Below are 18,824 nucleotides of genomic sequence, written 5' to 3' on the forward strand. Positions count from 1 at the left end.
TACATCCTGACCTCGTTCATTTTGTTGCTGAATTCAGCAAAAATAATGTTTAGGGTAGATGGTTAGATCTAACCTGATATCCACCCTCATTTCTACCCTCATGAATTTTCATGAATTTCCTTAAGACAGAAGAAATAAAGTTAGTTTTATTTTTATTTTTTTATTTTGTATAAAAGATATGATTTCAACAATCGGCACAACAACAATTCAAGCCACGAACGGCGGGACTCTGTCCACAACTACGGCACCAAATTCATTAATCATGAATCCTACGTCAATGTTGGTAGAGATGAAAAACTTCATTCCTTCTTCATATACTTTTGAAACAGAAATACAAAGAATAAAGCAAGAACTTTTAACAAGTAATTTAGACTGTAGTGCAAAAGATGAAACAAATGGAGAGGAGCTATATGAAATGCAAGATATCATAGACCATTTGCCTAAATTACCGGAAGTTCAGCAACAAAAACTAACTATTCCTGAATTCGATGAAATTGAAGTTAAAGTTACTGATTCAGTAGAAATAAAGAAGTTCATACGTAAAGTAAATTATGAATTCCTTGGTTTTCATTGCAACCATAAAGTTATGAACAAAGATTGCGACATGGTTTATAAAAACATTTCTGACATATATAAATCTGAGGAGTTTAAGACTTACGATAACTTTGTTTCATTAGCTGCTGAATGTGTGTGGCAGATAAGAGATAAAGACAGAAGAGGCAAAGTATGGAACAAACAGATAAAACCAACTGCTTCAGATTTAAAGAAAGCCATTGATGCTTTAGTTATTTTAGCTGGTAATGTTTCAATGTATAACGCAAAAATGAATCCGCAATGCTCAAAATGTAAAGCAGCAATGAGGAAATATAACTACTCACTAAAAGAGATAGAAAGAATGAGAAACGATTACGCAGACTTAAAGAAAGAAGCAGAAAAGCCAGCAGAAGATAAAATGGACATGTTGACATTTCTTAATAAAAACTATCCCACAGCTGATGATTTCCTTTTATCTGATGTCAAGAAGAAGTATAAAGAAACTTTCGGCATTGTTAAAATTTTTGATATATTAACTGAAGAAATAGAAGCTACAAAAATATTTAAAATTTCACGAATTCATAACGTATATCACGTTAAACGTTTGTAAATCTTGAGGGTAGAAATGAGGGTAGATATCAGGTTAGATCTCACCTCTTCACCTAAAATATATTTTTATTGAATTCAGCAACAAAAATAATGAATTTCATTAGTTAGAAAAATAACGCTAATTTTTTCTAAGAAAATTTTTTATTTTGTATGTAAAGACAGAAATGACAAACATTGAGTTTGAAACAGTTAGAAAGATAGACAATGACACCAAAGTGGTTAGAATAGGTGATTTAAACGTAAGATACTCAAAGAAATACAACAAATATTCTTTGTCAGACATTATAACACCATCTGGAAAGAAAACAAAGGACTGGGTTAGAATTGCTTCTACTCAGAAAATTTTGACAAGAAATCCTGAGCTTATGATATCAGTAGCATTTCATGGAACAAGAGTATATCTTATAGACAAAAGTCTTATACCAATAGTTTTGTTATGGTTAGACCCAGTTGTTGGATATAACTTCATAACTTATGGTTCATTCGACTCAGAACGTTGCAGTGAAGGCTTACTTTACATCGTTCAGAAACCGAAGGACTTCAATACAAAGAGATATAAGATAGGAAGAACATATAATATAACTCAAAGATATGACAGTACAGTCAATAGAGTCAAGGTTGTGTTCGTTAATGATATGAGAGCTGCTGAAACAGAACTACTTGAAAAGTTTGAGAAAAGGTATGGTGCTCCCATGAAAGGTAAAGAAACGTTTGAAGTAGATGAGATAGATAAAGCTATAAAATTATTTGACGAAGTTGCTGAAAAATACATGTAAAGCGTTTATTTTTGGTCTTTTGTGAAAGTCAGAAAAAATAAAGTTAGTTTTAAAATTATTTTTATTTTGTATGAAATGACAGTAATGTCAACATCAGAGAACACAACAACTGCTATCGTTCATGAAGCCATAAATGAAGAATACGAGTACATACAATATAACAAACAACTTCGCCTCATTCGTTCGGTCAAAGATGACATGTACCAAATGCAAAGTATAATGAATGCTCTTCGTTCTACAAAGCAATCATATCATTGGTTTGAAAACCAACAGACAAAAGAACTTTTAGAAGAATTTCCTCATATGATTGCTTCCCTCGGAAAACCGAGAGAAGAGATTCCGTATGAAAATCGCAAGAGGGTAGAAATGAGGTTAGAAATGAGGTTAGATCTACCCTTCTACCCTAAAATATATTTTGGGTCATTTACACTCATTACGATGAAATCATGACAAAACGTCTACCCTGTCAAAATTGAAGTTGGAGACAGAAGATACGTAGTTTTAAGGGTTAATGGTAAATTTAAGGGTCAATTTGATTACTTCAAGAATTTAATGGATTCATGCACAAAGGAATTTTATGATAATTTACTAACATATTTTATGCAATATGACCTTTCATCATTTAATGTACGAATCATACCGATGACTGAAGCCAAACAAGATTTAATCGAGTTATCAACAAATCCTTTAGATGTATGGATAAATACACATTATGATGAATTGTGTGCAGGTATGACGTGTGAAAATGCTCTATTCTGCAAACCATCAGACATGAAAGACAAGAATTTTCAAATGAGTATTAAGGATAAATGTGATAGGAAACATAGAAGAATAGACGATAAACAAACATGGTGTTATGTTTTGAAAGAAGAAATGAAAGGATTATATAAACAGGTTGAACCAAACGATAATGAGGATTCATTTACTGACGATGAAATACCTGTAAATGATGCTTTATAAAGTATGATTTGAATTTATTTTTGCCTTCCTCCTGTGTTGTCAAAATGTCATGTTGTCATCATTTTTAAGAGAAGTTAAATGACCTGGTAGCACATGGTAACATGGTAGCACCTTCAGTTCTTCAAAAATAATTCATAACTGCCTTCCTCCTGTGTTGTTGTCAAAATGTCATGTTGTCATCATTTTTAAGAGAAGTTAAATGACCTGGTAGCACATGGTAACATGGTAGCACTGAAAAAATTAAATTTGGATTGAGTTTAAAAATTCATCTTTATTAAATTCATCTCTTCCAATCAATTTATTTATTCTATTAAATTCTTTTATTTTTGCTTCACTCAGTTTAAGGATTGAACGGTAAGTTTCTAATTTTTCGATTATTTCTTTCCTCTCTTCATCGTTTTCAGTTCCATTAGTTTTATGGGCATCAACCCCACCGCATTGTGGCTTCTTTTTGTAATAGCATATTTTTGATTTAATTCTGTTTAGTTTCTTTTTATATTCATCGTCTGGACTCTGAATCTTAATTAAATCAGGACTCTTGGCTGCTTTGTTGTCACTCATTTCTTACGAAATAAAAAAAATTAAATATTATTTAAATATAATGGAGTAATAAAATAAATCGGAATTTCTATTAATTTATTGTCAACTTCAACTAATGCATTGCCGTTAATATATCTAACAAATTCAGCTATTGTGTCAAATCTTCGTCTTCTTTTTGTCATTGATTTATTAGTTTTTCCATAATCGAGATGAATCAAAACTTTATCCCCTTGTTTAAAATTCATGAGCCCCGAATTAATTTGTTCACGTTTAACATCATTCAACCTTTCCATTTGCTTTCTAATATATTCCCATTCTTTTGAAATATCATTTTTCATTTCCACTGGTTTCATGTTTATAGTTCTATGCCATGTATTATTGTAATAATATACTAACTGTTGTATGATGGAGTCATGATTTCCATCCCAGTATATCTGACCGTTAACCCCTAACGCATCTCTAAGAGTTCTCATTACCGCATCAACTATTTTATTATGAAACGTATATGGAGAGGATGAAAAGAAAAAATTAATTTGTGGGAAATAATGAGTCATAGTTGCCTGAAATCCTTTATCACCATCACCCCTTATATTATCTACTCTTTCATGATCTAGTAAGTATTGAATAGCTCTTCTTGTTTCCTGTTCTGTTTTCCCTTTCACCGGAATGCAATATAAATATCTAGTGTTAATGTTAATGGCAAATAAATAAGTAACGTTTCCTTTTGAATATTCTAAATGATCGATTTCGTATGAATATGGATATGGTGCAAATGAAGGGCGACTAAATTTTTCCTTTAACGGTTGAATTTTCGGGTCAATTGGTTTATTTAATATCTTGAAATCCTTTTTAAAATCTTTTTGCTTCTTTAATGTTTGAAATGGATATAATAAAGTGAATGATGAAGGATTAACTGAAGGAGGAGGCGGTACTGTCGTTGGAGGTTTTGGTGTTGCAAGTGGTTTAATTTTATCTGCTTTGATTTTGGATTTCATTCCCCCCTTCATTAATTCTGGATGTATTCTATTCATTTGTTTTAAATATGTTGTATATAAAGGTTTGATATACTTTCCCGCTTCGAGTTTATGTTGAAGGATGAATTCCAAAAGTTGATCTTCATTTAAAACTCGGGCTGAATATGGTTTAACTAATGAATCATAAATTAAAGCTTGTGCTTCATTTATGGTCTGAAGGACCTGGGTGTTTTGCATCTTTTGTTTTTGTTCCTTTGGCTTTTGCGGCTCAGGATTATATAAATTATATAATTCATCAATATCTTCTTCTGTTAATACTTTATTTTTGAAATCTTTCAATTGTTTAAGTTGTGATTTAGTTTTTCCCTTTGTATATTCATTATTTTTAATTTTGTCTTTAATTTTAGAAATTATTTTATCATGATATTTCAAAATTTCATTTTTATAATATGGATAATAATATTCCATATCATCACCCGTTATATTGTTATCATATTTTTGGAGATATGCTTTTAAATCATAATAAGTAAGAAAATTTTGATTAAGTACTAAATCATAAATTAATTTTTTTAAATCTGTGTTATCCATTTATATAAAAATAAAATAAATGTTTAAGGGTGCCCACCTCTTTGAATCATAGTATCAAAACCATCATTAACGGTTCCTTCTTCTAAAACGGTATCAAATGGTGGCGGTTGCTGTTGATTATTTGGAATCTGAAAGTTAAAACCATTTGGTATAAATCGATTTGGTTCCTTTTGTCTCTTCTGTGGTATTTCATTAAAAATAAAATATTTATTGTATTAAATAAATGGCATACAACATCCATTTTCACAACATACGGCCTTAGTGTGTGCTCCTGTTAATGCAGTCTTACCAATTGTTAAGCGAGTCATTGACTCATTTTTAAGTTGTAAATTAATATTTTGACCATCAAATATCACTTTATCATTTATTATATCCAAATATTTTTTAGGTGTTAATTGCTTATTTTGTCTTAAACTAACACCCTTCATTTTTTGTGCAATCTTTTTAAAATCACTTCCATCAATTGAACCGTTGAATGATGTATAACACTTAGGACATAAAGCAACCATGTTATCACCTTGTTTCTCAATTGCTAAACCCAATAATTTTTTCTCATGTGCTTTTTCTTCAGCTTTATTCTTTAATTTAGGTTTAAATTTCTCATCAAAACAAAAGAAATCAAAAGGTGCGAATTTGAAAATGTTTTTATCATAAAATTTTTTATCGGTAACAATCGCCTGAAATGCTTGAGTGTTAGGAAGACTTGGGTCGCCAGCAATAGCCCAATAAGATGAATCAGTATCACCTTCAATGAAATGAAAACGATTAACATCCATGCATTTATACATAAAATCATAAATGAAAACTAAATACCAGTATTTAGCATTATCTAAAGTGAAGAATGCCTCTTGTAAACATGTATCATATCTATAAAATCTATCTTTGAGCATCACTTGATATGCATCTTCACCTATTTCTCTTATGTTTTTAAACTTATTTGACATACATGCAACGCGTGCCTTCTGTGCATTCATTATTTTAGTCTTTGCGTAATTTTGTGTATTCATTGCATCGTAACCATATGATCCATTAAGTGAAATCTTGCAAAATAAACTTTTTCCTTTATTTCCTTCTAATTCAGCCTTTTGTCTTTCGTTCATAAATTTGTTCGCAAATTCATTAAAACAAGTGTTTTTCGTAAATGTTAAAATTGATTGAATGTCATCAATGATAAAATGAAATCTGTCTATTAGATACCAAAGATAATAAGAAGAAAATGGTTGATATTGGTTGTGTGTTGATGCTAACTGAGTTAATTTCCTCTGTTTCTGGTCAACTGGTAAATTGTTTGATTTCATGTAATTATACATAAAACTGCCAATTGTTTTTTCATCTGTGATAATATCTAAGTTTCTTATTATCGGTAAAAAGTTTATGTAATCATTAATGTATTTTTCATCAATGTGACCCTTTACTTCAGCAACGAATAAAGTATTTTTCTTCTTAATTATTCCCAGTGCTTTTACTTTCTTTGTTGCTGTATCACAAATGATAACACCATTCAATCTTCCCGGCATACACATTTTATGGTCAGTATATTGAATGAAATCATGAGGATTAGATGAAAATGATGAAGGATATAATGAATTAAAATCAACACCAACGAAATGAGTCATAATGTTGGTGGTGTCCTCATTTGATACAGTTTTAGTTTCTGGATTATATGAAAGTTTATTAATGTGCGTGATTCCTTTAAGATTTACTCTATGTTGAACATTTGATAACCACCAGTAATTCCATTACGGAGAATGTGATAAGCTTCAACTGAATCTAAAGTCATTGGTAAATTATTTTTTAATGCATAATTTCTTAAATTGATTCTTAAACGTTGAACATCTTCATCTTTATTTGATTTTACGACATTGCAATAACAACACATTAACTGACAATTTTCTTTGGTATGTGGTTTTTCATTATCGATTCTATCCAATGTTGGTTTATTTGCATATGTAAACGCTTTACCACACATTTTGCATTTAGATGAAAGGATTAAATCGTGATAGTATTGAAAATCATCCATTGAAACATTATTTTTAGTATCCCTTTCTGCTTTTTCATCTTGTTTCTTATATGATTCAATTTTATATTTCCAATACTTTTTCGTTAATTCAAAACTTGATTCTATCTCTTCCTCAGGATATTTTTCATTAGGATTAAAGTCTTTATATGCTAAAGCGTAACGAATCATTGAAGCATTCGATGATAAAGAAAGATTATGAAGCATGTCAATTTTATAAACAAATGTTTCTTCAATAATTTTATCAATTGGGTCAATCATAATTTCAACATCTTTATTGCAATAATGAATAAAATATTCTAATCTGTTCTTAAAATTTTTAGCATCATTGAGATATATTTGATAATCACTATCTGATATAGTTTCTTGGGTTAATGCTGAATAAAATGAATCTTGAGTGAATGGTTCCTCTTTATATAATTCTTCTTCGTAATTTTCCCATGTGATGAATTGATAAGGGAAAAAGGATTTAACACGTGATTTATTGTTTCCGAAATCTTGAGTGAATTGGTCTAATGTCCCACCCGCTATATAATTTCTGATGTCAATAAATCTCAATTCATATGGAACGTTTGTTTTCTTTACAATGACTTGCTTAAATTGTGAAGATGAACCCAGCATTGATTTTATTTTCCATTTTGCAGTGTTTAAATCACGAAGAATTAAATTTAAATCAAACTTTCCCGAATTAAAACCTATGATATTCACTTTATTGAATTCCTCATCTAGAAGTTCTTTAAATGCTTCCTTCTGTTTTTCATTTAATGTATGAGACAAAGTCCCCGCCGTTTGGTCCGTTTGCGACTTCATTAATTCTTCATATTGTTCAATATTTGATTTAGCAACTAATGAACAGGTTGAAAATAAAAACTCAATCCAATCAGAAATAAAAGAATCACTCGAAGTTAAGCAAAAATTCCTCGTATATGTTTTATCATTTAATTTAACCGTTGATGATACCATGAATGGTTTTAAGTAAGCGTTCAAAGTTGCACACTCAGAAAGTTGTAATTCTTCTTTAGTCTCTAATGTTTCGAAGTCAAAAGTAATATAATATCTTGTCGGTTGATAATATTCCTGCAAATTATGAGCTAATAACCACTGATATATCTTCTGTTTCGTAATATGTGGTGCATATGGTTGTTGTGTCTTTTGCAACTGAACGTCTTGAATTAATCTTCCATTATTTTCTTTACATTTCTCACAATGCTTTAAAAATCTTCTTTGGTTTTTCCTTTCTGGATCATCACGGATAGAATAAACTTCTTCTTTACAATATGGACAAACTTTATAGCCGGTGAGTGCTTCAACGTCTGTTATTCTGTCAGCGTGAAGTTTTCCACATGGACTCTGTGTTAATAAAATATTTACTGTTTCAAATTCTGGATCTATCATTATTGATTCCACTAATGGAAAGTCTACCTTATTTATGTCCACGTCTTCTGGTTGAGGATCACAATAATAGAAATCAATATTAACATTTAACATTCTCGCTAATCTCTCACTTTCTGATGAAATGTCAAACCCTTCATATGCATCTATTGCTTCATTTAAATAGCTTCTACGAGTTTTAGGATTAACACCATCAGGAATGTTATAGAAGCGTTTAAATAACCTTCTACCTTCTGCTCTAATTTGATTATCATTCATTTTAGCGTTCCGTTTTTGTTCATTTATGTAAGAATAAAATTAAAAATAAATAAAAATAAAGTTTATTTTTTAAAGCCCATAAAATGAATTAAGAACACATAAATTTTTATCATCCGCGACGTGACGAATACATTTTAATTTACTCAAGAATGCGTACCCTGATACATTAAATCTAATTCCTGTCTTATTTAATTTCACAACTTTGAAAAGGAATGTATGAATAGCTATAAATGATGAGAAGATGTTTTATGGGTTGCTTCCATTTTTTCTGAAATAAATGAATAAATATAATGTTATAAGTTTTCATATCTTTTATATTCTTAATAACGAATGGTATAGACCTTTCCACTTCATCTTCCTTCGGTGCTGTTCTTTCATATGAAACATTATTAGTATCTTCAACAATGAAACCGCAATCACATAAAATTTTATATGTTCCAATGGTTTCTTTTGATATTTTATCTAATAAATCAAAAACTTTATCAACACCTGTGCATTTATTTAAATAATAATTTGTGTAAATATCATGATCTTCTTTCTTAATCGTATTAGTTGCATATGTCACGTTTTTAAGAGCTTTTTTGAATTTTTCGGAATCTAAAGGTGGTGAAAGTAAGATACAAGGGTATTCTTCATTATCAATAAATTGTAACTTATGTTTACGAATAAATTTAGTACCTTCTTCTGAAAGTGTTTCGTCTATTTCACCATCTAATAAATTTTGTGTTGATTCTGAGACATAATTTTTATATCTTTCTTCATGAGATTTCTGAACTGCTGATTCTGAAGCTGAGATATTCATTAAACCCTCTACTTCATTTTCATTATATTTTTCAACTTCTCTTAATTCCTTAATTTTTTCATCTATTTCATCTCTTATTTTTTCCAGTTTTTCAATTTCATCGTATTCATCATCATCTTTAATCCGTTCTTCATAATATTCAGGGAAAACATCAGGTTCTTTAGGTTTTTCTTCTTCAGATGTGGGATATAAGAAATTTATAACATCATCTTTATTCATTTTTCCATCATAATCTAAATCATTTAATAACTCGGCAAATTTTTGACAATTTCTTAAATAATATTTACTAACTTCATAACACATCTCATCTAATATATCCTTTATTTCCTCGTTTGTGAATCCTAATTTTTTAACGTCGTTAGTCTTGACGCTCATTTCATACAAAATAAAAAAAATAAAATAATAAACATAACTAAGTTTTAATTTTTCGTAAGAAGTTTATTTTTCATTCATGAAAATAATTATTTCTAATTTCTTTTACTCTCTCGTACATACTAGATTTGAAGAATTCAGAACTTTTACCATAATCTCCTAAATGTTTTCTTATCTTATTGGTTTTCCATTCATTATATGAAACTGTATAAACTTTATCTTTATCTTTGCATCTTTCATCACTTCCAATATATTTATATTTCAATTTTGATTTATTGGTTTCATATTCATTAACGTTTAATAATTCACAGTCTTCCTTTTTAAATAAATGTTTTATGTATTCAGGATTAACAATTCTATAATATTGCTTCCCTTTAAATCTTTGAATATAAACAGGAACACCATCCTCTAAAATTCGATAATCTATTTTATCTGGTTTTACTTGTTGGGTCATTTATGTAAGAATAAAAAAATAAATTATTTTAAAAATAATATGTTAAAAAAATGATACAAAATCGCTCGATATTGTATGAATTCTTACGTTTACAAAAAAAGTCACAAAACCCATCCTATCCTACTACTAGTTATTGAAATTAAACTTCGTTACAACGATATTATACATTGAACTACCTTGTATTTGTCTTTTATTCGAGAGATAAAGCAGAATTATTGTAATTTTTGAGAACGCGCTCTCTATTTTGAATTGAAAAAAGAAAATGAAATGAAAATATATAAATTCGAAATTTTATAATATTTCTATTCTATGATTGCTAAAGGTGGATTTCCATAGATGTCAAAGTCGGCGCATGGATATAAAATTCAGAAATAAAATTAATTTTCTATCGTCAACAACTCACTCGAGACTATGAACTGCTATTTCATCAACGCAGCACATCCAGAGTATCTCCTTACAATTGGTGATAAGAGCACTAAAACACGCGAAGGCCAGCTTATCATTTGGAAGTATGAAAAAGGACTTCAAAACCAATTCATGATTTTCAAGGAACGCATGGTTAACGCTCTTTCTGGCCATCTTCTTGAACCATTCTCTAAGGAAAAGGGATCAATTGTTGTCCAGGACAGTGTTTACAAACGTCAGGAGAAATGGCACTATTATCCTGACATGACAATTCGCAACTCTGCAGGTTATGTTCTCGATGTTCAAGGAGGCCGTTTCGAAGAAGGCACACCAATCATTCTTTGGAATAACAACGGCTCTCAGCAGCAGAAGTGGATCTTCTGCACTGTTCTCAAAACAGGAAGAAAGGTTCATCATCATCACCACCATCATCACAGATCTCATAGAACCTCATCTACAACTGTTAAGAGAACAACAACAACAGTTACAATTGTCGAAACAAAGGAGGTTCCAGCAGAAGAAACCCAAGATAAGTCATTCTTCCAGAAAGTTGCTGAAAAGGTTTCAGAAGGCTTGTCAACATCTTCAGAATCTGATGATGATAAAGAACACGTTGAAGAGACACCTTCACCAGCTGGAAAGAAGCACCGCAAGAAGAAACACCATACAGGAGAACAACATAAGCACAGAAAGCACCACTCAAAGGAGAGCCAGGATTAAGCTTATTTCTTTCTGACTAAATTTTTCATATCATTCATCTTCAATCATTTTTTGATATATTAAGTAAAGAAATAATGCGCGTTAAGACTAAAATCATTAAAACTCTTCTTTAAACCTATCAAAGGCGATATTTTTGATAAAATTATTGGACATCTCATATTTACATATTATTTTTCGATATAATTGGCGATGAATTTGATATTTAAACAATTTCGTCTAAATTCAGTAGGAGAAAAATAAAATATAAAATATATAAGATACGAAAACAGCTAATTCAATGGTAAAAAATATGTAATATTAACAAAAACCATACAATAAGTTTTAAGGCATATGCGAAATAAGGCTAATTCCTCTTCGTCTCTTTGGAAAATAAAATTGCTTAATTGGGTTTCTTACATCCTTTGCAAAATAGCATTCTCTGAGCAAAGGAAGAGTAACATTAAGCAATTTATCATCCTTTTCATCACCATTCCATGTTGGAATGATAATTCCATTATTTGGGTTAAGACAGAAGGAAATGGAATTATTGTCAACGGTAACTACCTCAGATAAGTCTCTTCCAAAGAGACTTAACTGCTTGATGAAATTGCCGTTCATGTATTTGCAATGTTCGCGGTGTAAAATTTTTGATTTCGGGAAATCTGGAATTAGTTCTCGAACAATAGCTGTTGCATACTCGATTACAGATGATGTATATATGTAAACGTTGAATAAATCAAGAGATTCCTGCAGAAATTCATCGACGCCTGGACGCTTCAGGACAAATACCGGGTAAGTAGTATTTCCTAAGCTTATATCAACTCTGAAGTCATATGGGGAGCTTTCTTCGAATGAAGTAAGAACTAAAGTTTCATCTAAATCTAATGCCAATATCTTTCGAAAATCAGTATTGACAACATCACTTCGGCTTGAAATCAGAGCATTCTGAACCACGTTCAGATGGAGATCCCTCAAAGAGCAACAGATGACACTACTATCACCTGCTAAGCTCATGGTAGCGCTCTAAAATAAACGGTCACCTTGATTTATTTTACAATAATCGGTCCATCATTAAAATATTTTAAATAAATTATGCCTTTGAGTATCTTTAGTTACTAAATGTTGATGAAAATCAATTCGGCATTCAATTTTTTTGTTTTAGTTAGCCACTTGATTTTTTTACGAGTAGGTGACAAAAGTGCATACTCTTAAATTAACCTTAAATGTTGATTTTTCGATATTTTCGGTATTAACCTTATTGTAAATTTTTCTGGTGATAAATTTATCACACTGAGGTTATTTTTCCGGTGAGATTTTTAACCTTGATTTAATGAAATTAATATATATAAATTTTATTATTTTTAATTTCGAATGAGTATAATAAAATATTTTTTTATATCGTCATAACTCTCATCACTGTTGTAGTTAGTATACATATCTTGGGTACGGCGGCACTGCGTTCCACCTTACCCAAGATAACGGTTTGACACTTTACAAAACCGCTGACGTATATTTTACAACACAAACGACAACACTAACTTAACCTTAAATATTTACAAAGCCGCCAACCACTTCACCTCACTAACATTTTCGCTAACGACTTCACTAATGAAAAAATAAACGTTCTCACTAACGTTCCCACTAATGTTCTCATTTACAAAAGTATTGCAGCGCTTCCCATTGCTGTGCTTCACACAATAGTTCATATTCTTCAGTATCGCTGCTGTCACTCCAATCGTCAGAGTCAAAATCACTGTCAAAATAAATGTATGTAAGTTTTGACAAAGCTAATGAAACACGTTTACCGTTTGTATCTATTGCTTTTATATATCTCCCATTATGTTTATTGTCATAAACGCTCAAACTAACTTTACCCTTTCTCCCTCGTATCTGATAGAATGTATTTTCACGAGGAACGAAGAACAAATTCTTGAACTCATGACCGTTGTAGTTTGTTATCTCAATAGTTTTCGTCATTACATCCAAATAAAAATTTTCAGTAAAAATAAAACTAATGAAATATTTTATTCCTCACTGTCGTCTGCTTTCTCCAACTCTTCTAGCTTCTTCTTAAGTTCAGCAATGTTGTCCTCATGAAGTTTAATCTTTCTCAAAATTCCTTCTTTATCTAATGGTTGCTTTATCTTTCTAAACTGAACTCTACCATCTTTCATAGTATGAATGTAAAAACCTTCTGGAATAGTTCCTGATTTAATGTATTCTACCAAAAACTTTTGTTTCATTGCTTCAGTGACTTTAGTCGTCATTTCAATCAAATAAAAATTTTAATATTAAATAAAAATAACGTTATTTTTTTCAGTAAGGAAACGCAGGAGTTTTACGATTTATTTGAGGAGTAGGTTCTGGTTTAAATGTTGGAGTCGGTTTAGGAGTTGACTTTTGAATAGGAGTTTGTACTTCCATAGGTTCAGGAGTCATTGAAGGTTTTGCTTGTGAAGGCGTTGGTTTTGACGTTGGTTTTGGCGAAGGTGTTGGAGTTTGTTTAACTTCAGCTACTTCAGTATTATTTACAACATTTGCTTTATTTCTTTTCAACATCATAACTGCTCCTGCTGTAGCTAGCAAACCTAGTGGGAGACCATATCTTATATAAGGACTTGACCAAATGCTATTTTTGACAGGAGCTGGTGGAACACCTAACCTTGGTGAGACTGCTCTTTGCCATTGTGAAGCTCGTAAGAAATATTCAATAGGTGCTCCATAATCGTTTGGTAAAGTTTGTTTCATAGATGGTGAAGGTTCACGAGAGCTTGATGAAGAACTCATTTATAAGCTTTAAAAATAAACGTTCATCCTTTATTCCTCACTGTCGTCCGTAGCTAAGTTATAGTCATCTAATCTTATTATGGGGATGCCATTAGCACGCACCTGAATGGCAAAGCAACAATCCCTCATAAATCCAATAAGTGGCTTTGGTACATTTTCAGTTGCTAGTTCAATAGGTCCTTTAACAGACAATTTGTATGTTATTGGAGCAGTAGATGTTTGACCTTGCTGGAAGCAAAAGTCCACTTCTGTTGGAAAACCACATAAGAAATGTGTGTTGTCATAGCTATCCCATTTATGTTCCACACTACCATCATCCACCAATGACCTCATAACATCTTCATTAAATCCAATCATATCATTGTTTGTATTGCAAGCGTTCGCAACCATTTCATAAAATACAGGTCCATATGATTTTTCAGGTTCTGCAGGCATATTTCCATAAGCTCCCATGGAAAGCTGAAGATATTTAAACTTAGGGTTCTCAAAATTAACATAATAGTTGTCTTTCTTTCTAAATAGTGCCCAAATACTTTTAACATTAATAGGCGTATAAGCTGCTGTAAATGTTGCACTTGAACTATCTGTATTCTTTGAGAATGAACCGTCCATAGGAATCCAATCCATAACTTTAACAGGAAAACATAAAGCCTCGTTTGTATAATGTTCTACAAGTTCTGTATAAATGTTAGGGTCTAAAGAGAATGATTTTGGATGAATGAAACATTCATTAACATCCATCTTTGTTCGAAATAGTTGCTGGGTTACAGTTGTAATAGTAACTGTTCCACTAGCTTCTATTGCCTTTGTTATCATAGTGAATGGTTCATTCCATGGAACAAATTTATTTGTCGGTGGATTTGAATCTGAAGCAAATGCAACTTTAAGAGTTGGATTGAAAGCAACGATATCATTTACAGATATAGATGTGCATTGTAAGGCGTCGCTACTGAACTTTACTTTAAGCTGAATGTTTCCTGCAAAAGCTGGAATAAATCGAATAGCTTCTAATGGAAGGAATCTTCTAACAGGAATTCTTAAACGAAGCTTAAAATCAAATGATTTTCCTGCTGTAATTGGACCACTAACAATTTGTCCTGTTCTGCGTGTTCCCGAATGACTCCATACATCTTCATGTCGAGTCTTTGAGAAAACATCTACTTTCTTTATTTGTTCGGTAGTTTGTGAGTTTGAAGTTATATATGCTTCTTCTCTTGCGTTGTCTTGAGAATATACGATACGACCATTTGCAAGGATTTGATATCCAGCAACTGCATAGAAAGCGTCATCGAAACCAATCCAAAATCCTGGTGGTTTGTTTTATTGGAACCTGAACCAATTTCTTTATCTACAATAAATTGACCTTCCATTTTATACGTAATGAATGTATTGTAAAGGTCCAACATATTTTCACCAGGAGGTGAGAGATTGAATGTTACCCATGTGTTATCTTTAGCAGTTCCAGGTTGTGATGGAATCTTTGCGTCAGAATATTTTCTATTAGTGTCACCAATTTGAACTGCATTGTCTATGATATCGAAATATGAGCGAATCTGATGAATATGCTCTGCTGGAGTAAATTCGTTTAGCTGTTCGTTCTGCATGTATTTACTTCAGATAAAAATATCTATTTACTTCATTATTCTCACTCTTCTTCTTGGCATTCGTGGTGGAAGTTGTTTCTTGACATTTTCAATGAACTGTACATTCTCTTTTGTCTCAACTTCTTTCACTGGTGGGTCAGGGTTCTTTGACTCGGTTTGCTTTTCAATGAAATTCACGAACTTTGCAATAAGCTCTTGGTTCGTTATTGAAAGAACATCTGGCTTCTTTTCTTCTGGTTCTATTGACTTTTCAGTTTGAATAGAAGGTTTTATATGGGCTTCGCCCTCGGTGCCATGCACCTTAATGTTGTCGCTTTCTGCATTCGCTAATGGAACCTTTCTTTTTCTTACGTATATTTTACCATCTTTACTCTGACTTACGTAATAGAAAGGATGTTGTATTCCTCCTGCGTCATTTAATATAATAGACTCTCGCTCTGATTTTGACAAGCTCATTTTACATCGGTTAAAGTTTTAATTTTATTTTTTACCTGCAGTCAAATGACTCAGACAAGCCCTACGGACAAGACCCAAGGGGTCATAGATGTTGAAGCATTGAAGAAAGAAATTCGTGAGCAAATTTTATCCGAACTGAAGGAACAAAAACAAGAACAAAAGCCAGAGAGACCAAAGAGAAAACTTAGTGAAAAACAACTTGCTGCATTAGCTGCTGGAAGACAAAAGAACCCACGTTTGCTGGCGAAGAAAGCTAGAGAAGAAGCTGAAGCAAAAGCTAAAGAAGCTGAAGCAAAGAAAGAGTAAATGGTTTATTTTTATCCGAATTAAATGTATAGACAAATACCTTTATCTGTTGCGTTCAGTAGTGAAAACCCTGATGTCAAAATAAAGGGGAACAGAGTAACGTTTAAGTTTCCAACAGACTGGATTGTGAACATAAATGAAGAGAAGTACATTGGCATAACATCTATGTATATAACACGTGCTTTCAGAAAGGTTGACTTTATACTTCAAGTCGAGATAGAAAATGACGAACAGTCTTTAAGCGCCCAAAACATTCACATATACAAATACTTTAAAGACGATACAACATTGTTGCAATGTATGATTTCATTTAATGAAATGTTCGAGAAAAATTTTAACATTGAAGTACAAACTTTACAGCCTTTACGTGAGTTTCTTGCACAACTGAAAGAAGAAGGTAGTCAGCCACAACTTATAGACTTTCATTATGAATTTAATGAAAATGAAGATGGAACACATGACTGTCAGTTTGTTAATATTCACCATTCAATGAAGTAGCTAAAAAGAAAGAAAATCCATTACGTATAAGATTTCAAATCTCTGAACCAAGTGATGATTTCAAGAATGTTTTCAATTATTATGCAATGCTTCCGAGGAAAAATGAATTTTCAAAGATTGTAACACCTGGCATTTGGGATAGAAAGCAAGCTATATTATATTCAAACTTAAGTAAGGGAGTTGAAAATGAGTTCATTGGTCATACAAGAACTACACCACTTCCTAACCCTAAATACTATAAATTAACTGGCTTCAATCGTGAGTTTTGGATAGACATGTTCTCCACTCATGACCATAACTGCCCAGTGTTCTTACCTCCAGACCATAAGGACTGTCTCTACATTGAAGCACAACTCTTAAACTCTACCATTGCAGTATTGTAAATGACCTCATGGGCTTCGCCCTTGCCGCTAGCGGCTTATTTTTATCACAAATGACCTCATTACTGACAAAAATAAATGACCTCAGAACTTCAACTTACGAATAAAGCTTGTTTTAGTCGTTATTGAGAAGTTAAACTTCTCTTCAAAGCAAGGTTGACATGACTTACATAAGTCAAATCCAATCTCTTGACCGTCATAAAGTGCTTTGTAAAGTTTCATTAAACTGAACTCAGAGTCTTTGTCATATGTTCCTTGCGGAACCATTAAACCTTTATCTTCATCATAGAAACACTGAACAGAGTCAGGAAACATTTCATTAGCGGTTAAAGCAATAACATCTTGCTTCACGCCTTTCATTCTGCAGTGAAATGCAACTTCATTTAAATCATTCGTGAGTAAGTCTATGTAAGTCTTCTTTCCACAAAATATTGACTTGTATGCTAAACTTTGTTTATCTTTTGTGATTTCTGCAAAGTCGCTATGAAATTGACCAAGGTTTTTACCAATGAGAACTCTTCCATAACGTTTCTCAAACTCTTCAGCTAAACGAGGGATATCTTCATTGTAGAGATGCATACTGTCCGTATCGCTATAAAAGATGTCCATTCCTAAGTCCTCAGCAGTACAGAATACTTCACACATTATTCTCTTCGACATAGACAGAATGTTAACACCAAGTGGACAGAAGTTAAAGTGTCTGCAAATGCTTTTCGTTAGCTTGAAAATAGTTTTATCTGAACCATCCAAACCTTCGAACTTCACTATATGGTTGTAGTTTCTGATGGCATATCTTATAGCATCTTTGTCATCTACTATGGTTATTTTTGACTCAATAGGAGATAGAATAGTTTTGCCATAAATACTGTTCAGAATGAGCTTTATATTTTCTTGCAAAGGATTTCCTTCTTTCTTATACTTTAACCTTAACTCAAACAACTTCTTTACTTCATCTCTTATTCTAATATCTCTGTTTCCATCGTAATAGTATCCTTGCAACACTTCACATTTGACACCTTGATATTTTATGAGGTCTTGTAATGTTATATGGTCAACATACATTAAACAGCAAGTGTTTGAACTTCTGGGAACGTTAAGTTCTGGATTTAGTTCAGGGTCACAAACTATTAAAGGAAAGTGTCTATGTATTCCAATCTCTGTTATCTTAATGAGAACAAAGAAGCCAGACATAAACTTTTCACCAATGGGTTCCTTTTGGTCGTCATCGAATAAATGCTTTAACAAATATTCAGAACTTAACATCTCATCCTTCATAACCTTTGGAATTCCTTCTAAAGTATAAAGTCTTGCTATAGCTGATGGATATAATGAAACAGCGTCGAAGTCAGCAATGAGTTTCTTTTCGCTCTTTTGTTTAATGTTATCTGACAGCATACATCTTCCACCTTGAAT

General features: G+C 31.8%; 12 protein-coding genes and 2 pseudogenes across 14 annotated transcripts, besides 4 other annotated features; 5 read left to right on the top strand and 9 right to left on the bottom strand.

Annotated features, from left to right (window-relative positions):
• Positions 1-4,198: part of a mobile genetic element that runs on past the window's edge.
• On the top strand, positions 179-750 carry TVAGG3_0808330 (organellar and viral DNA polymerase type B; the record flags this gene model as incomplete). Its single annotated transcript, XM_051247615.1, has 1 exon — positions 179-750. A coding segment is annotated over one exon (572 nt), but the record flags the coding sequence as incomplete, so codon positions are not given.
• On the top strand, positions 2,562-2,879 carry TVAGG3_0808340 (uncharacterized protein; the record flags this gene model as incomplete). The annotated part of the gene is made up of 1 exon (XM_051247616.1): positions 2,562-2,879. The coding sequence occupies one exon, from the start codon at positions 2,562-2,564 to the stop codon at positions 2,877-2,879; it is 318 nt and encodes a 105-aa protein (XP_051083091.1).
• On the bottom strand, positions 3,120-3,440 carry TVAGG3_0808350 (uncharacterized protein; the record flags this gene model as incomplete). Its single annotated transcript, XM_001287938.1, has 1 exon — positions 3,120-3,440. One exon carries the CDS (start codon positions 3,438-3,440, stop codon positions 3,120-3,122), a length of 321 nt encoding a protein of 106 aa, XP_001287939.1.
• Positions 4,199-5,591: 1,393 nt separating the features above from the next.
• TVAGG3_0808360 lies at positions 5,592-6,761 on the bottom strand (annotated as a pseudogene). Its single transcript has one exon. A coding segment is annotated over exon 1 (1,170 nt).
• Positions 6,762-6,877: 116 nt separating this feature from the next.
• TVAGG3_0808370 (DNA/RNA polymerase superfamily) lies at positions 6,878-8,486 on the bottom strand (the record flags this gene model as incomplete). The annotated part of the gene is made up of 1 exon (XM_051247617.1): positions 6,878-8,486. A coding segment is annotated over one exon (1,609 nt), but the record flags the coding sequence as incomplete, so codon positions are not given.
• A 909-nt stretch (positions 8,487-9,395) lies between these two features.
• Positions 9,396-9,899: a mobile genetic element.
• A 779-nt stretch (positions 9,900-10,678) lies between these two features.
• On the top strand, positions 10,679-11,427 carry TVAGG3_0808390 (beta/gamma crystallin family; the record flags this gene model as incomplete). The annotated part of the gene is made up of 1 exon (XM_001307929.2): positions 10,688-11,401. One exon carries the CDS (start codon positions 10,688-10,690, stop codon positions 11,399-11,401), a length of 714 nt encoding a protein of 237 aa, XP_001307930.1.
• A 178-nt stretch (positions 11,428-11,605) lies between these two features.
• Positions 11,606-12,512, bottom strand: TVAGG3_0808400 (phosphoprotein phosphatase protein; the record flags this gene model as incomplete). Its single annotated transcript, XM_001307928.1, has 1 exon — positions 11,723-12,394. One exon carries the CDS (start codon positions 12,392-12,394, stop codon positions 11,723-11,725), a length of 672 nt encoding a protein of 223 aa, XP_001307929.1.
• Positions 12,513-12,563: 51 nt separating this feature from the next.
• Positions 12,564-12,774: a mobile genetic element.
• Positions 12,775-12,803: 29 nt separating this feature from the next.
• Positions 12,804-18,824: part of a mobile genetic element that runs on past the window's edge.
• Positions 13,405-13,647, bottom strand: TVAGG3_0808430 (uncharacterized protein; the record flags this gene model as incomplete). Its single annotated transcript, XM_001307927.1, has 1 exon — positions 13,405-13,647. One exon carries the CDS (start codon positions 13,645-13,647, stop codon positions 13,405-13,407), a length of 243 nt encoding a protein of 80 aa, XP_001307928.1.
• On the bottom strand, positions 13,697-14,167 carry TVAGG3_0808440 (uncharacterized protein; the record flags this gene model as incomplete). The annotated part of the gene is made up of 1 exon (XM_001307926.1): positions 13,697-14,167. One exon carries the CDS (start codon positions 14,165-14,167, stop codon positions 13,697-13,699), a length of 471 nt encoding a protein of 156 aa, XP_001307927.1.
• Positions 14,198-14,794, bottom strand: TVAGG3_0808450 (uncharacterized protein; the record flags this gene model as incomplete). The annotated part of the gene is made up of 1 exon (XM_051247618.1): positions 14,198-14,794. The coding sequence occupies one exon, from the start codon at positions 14,792-14,794 to the stop codon at positions 14,198-14,200; it is 597 nt and encodes a 198-aa protein (XP_051083093.1).
• On the bottom strand, positions 15,799-16,227 carry TVAGG3_0808460 (uncharacterized protein; the record flags this gene model as incomplete). Its single annotated transcript, XM_051247619.1, has 1 exon — positions 15,799-16,227. One exon carries the CDS (start codon positions 16,225-16,227, stop codon positions 15,799-15,801), a length of 429 nt encoding a protein of 142 aa, XP_051083094.1.
• TVAGG3_0808470 (uncharacterized protein) lies at positions 16,273-16,533 on the top strand (the record flags this gene model as incomplete). Its single annotated transcript, XM_051247620.1, has 1 exon — positions 16,273-16,533. The coding sequence occupies one exon, from the start codon at positions 16,273-16,275 to the stop codon at positions 16,531-16,533; it is 261 nt and encodes an 86-aa protein (XP_051083095.1).
• On the top strand, positions 16,852-17,414 carry TVAGG3_0808480 (annotated as a pseudogene). Its single transcript has one exon. A coding segment is annotated over exon 1 (563 nt).
• On the bottom strand, positions 17,751-18,806 carry TVAGG3_0808490 (organellar and viral DNA polymerase type B; the record flags this gene model as incomplete). The annotated part of the gene is made up of 1 exon (XM_051247621.1): positions 17,751-18,806. A coding segment is annotated over one exon (1,056 nt), but the record flags the coding sequence as incomplete, so codon positions are not given.

Source organism: Trichomonas vaginalis, chromosome VI (genome assembly GCF_026262505.1).
Source record: "Trichomonas vaginalis G3 chromosome VI, whole genome shotgun sequence".
Classification (NCBI taxonomy): domain Eukaryota; phylum Parabasalia; order Trichomonadida; family Trichomonadidae; genus Trichomonas; species Trichomonas vaginalis.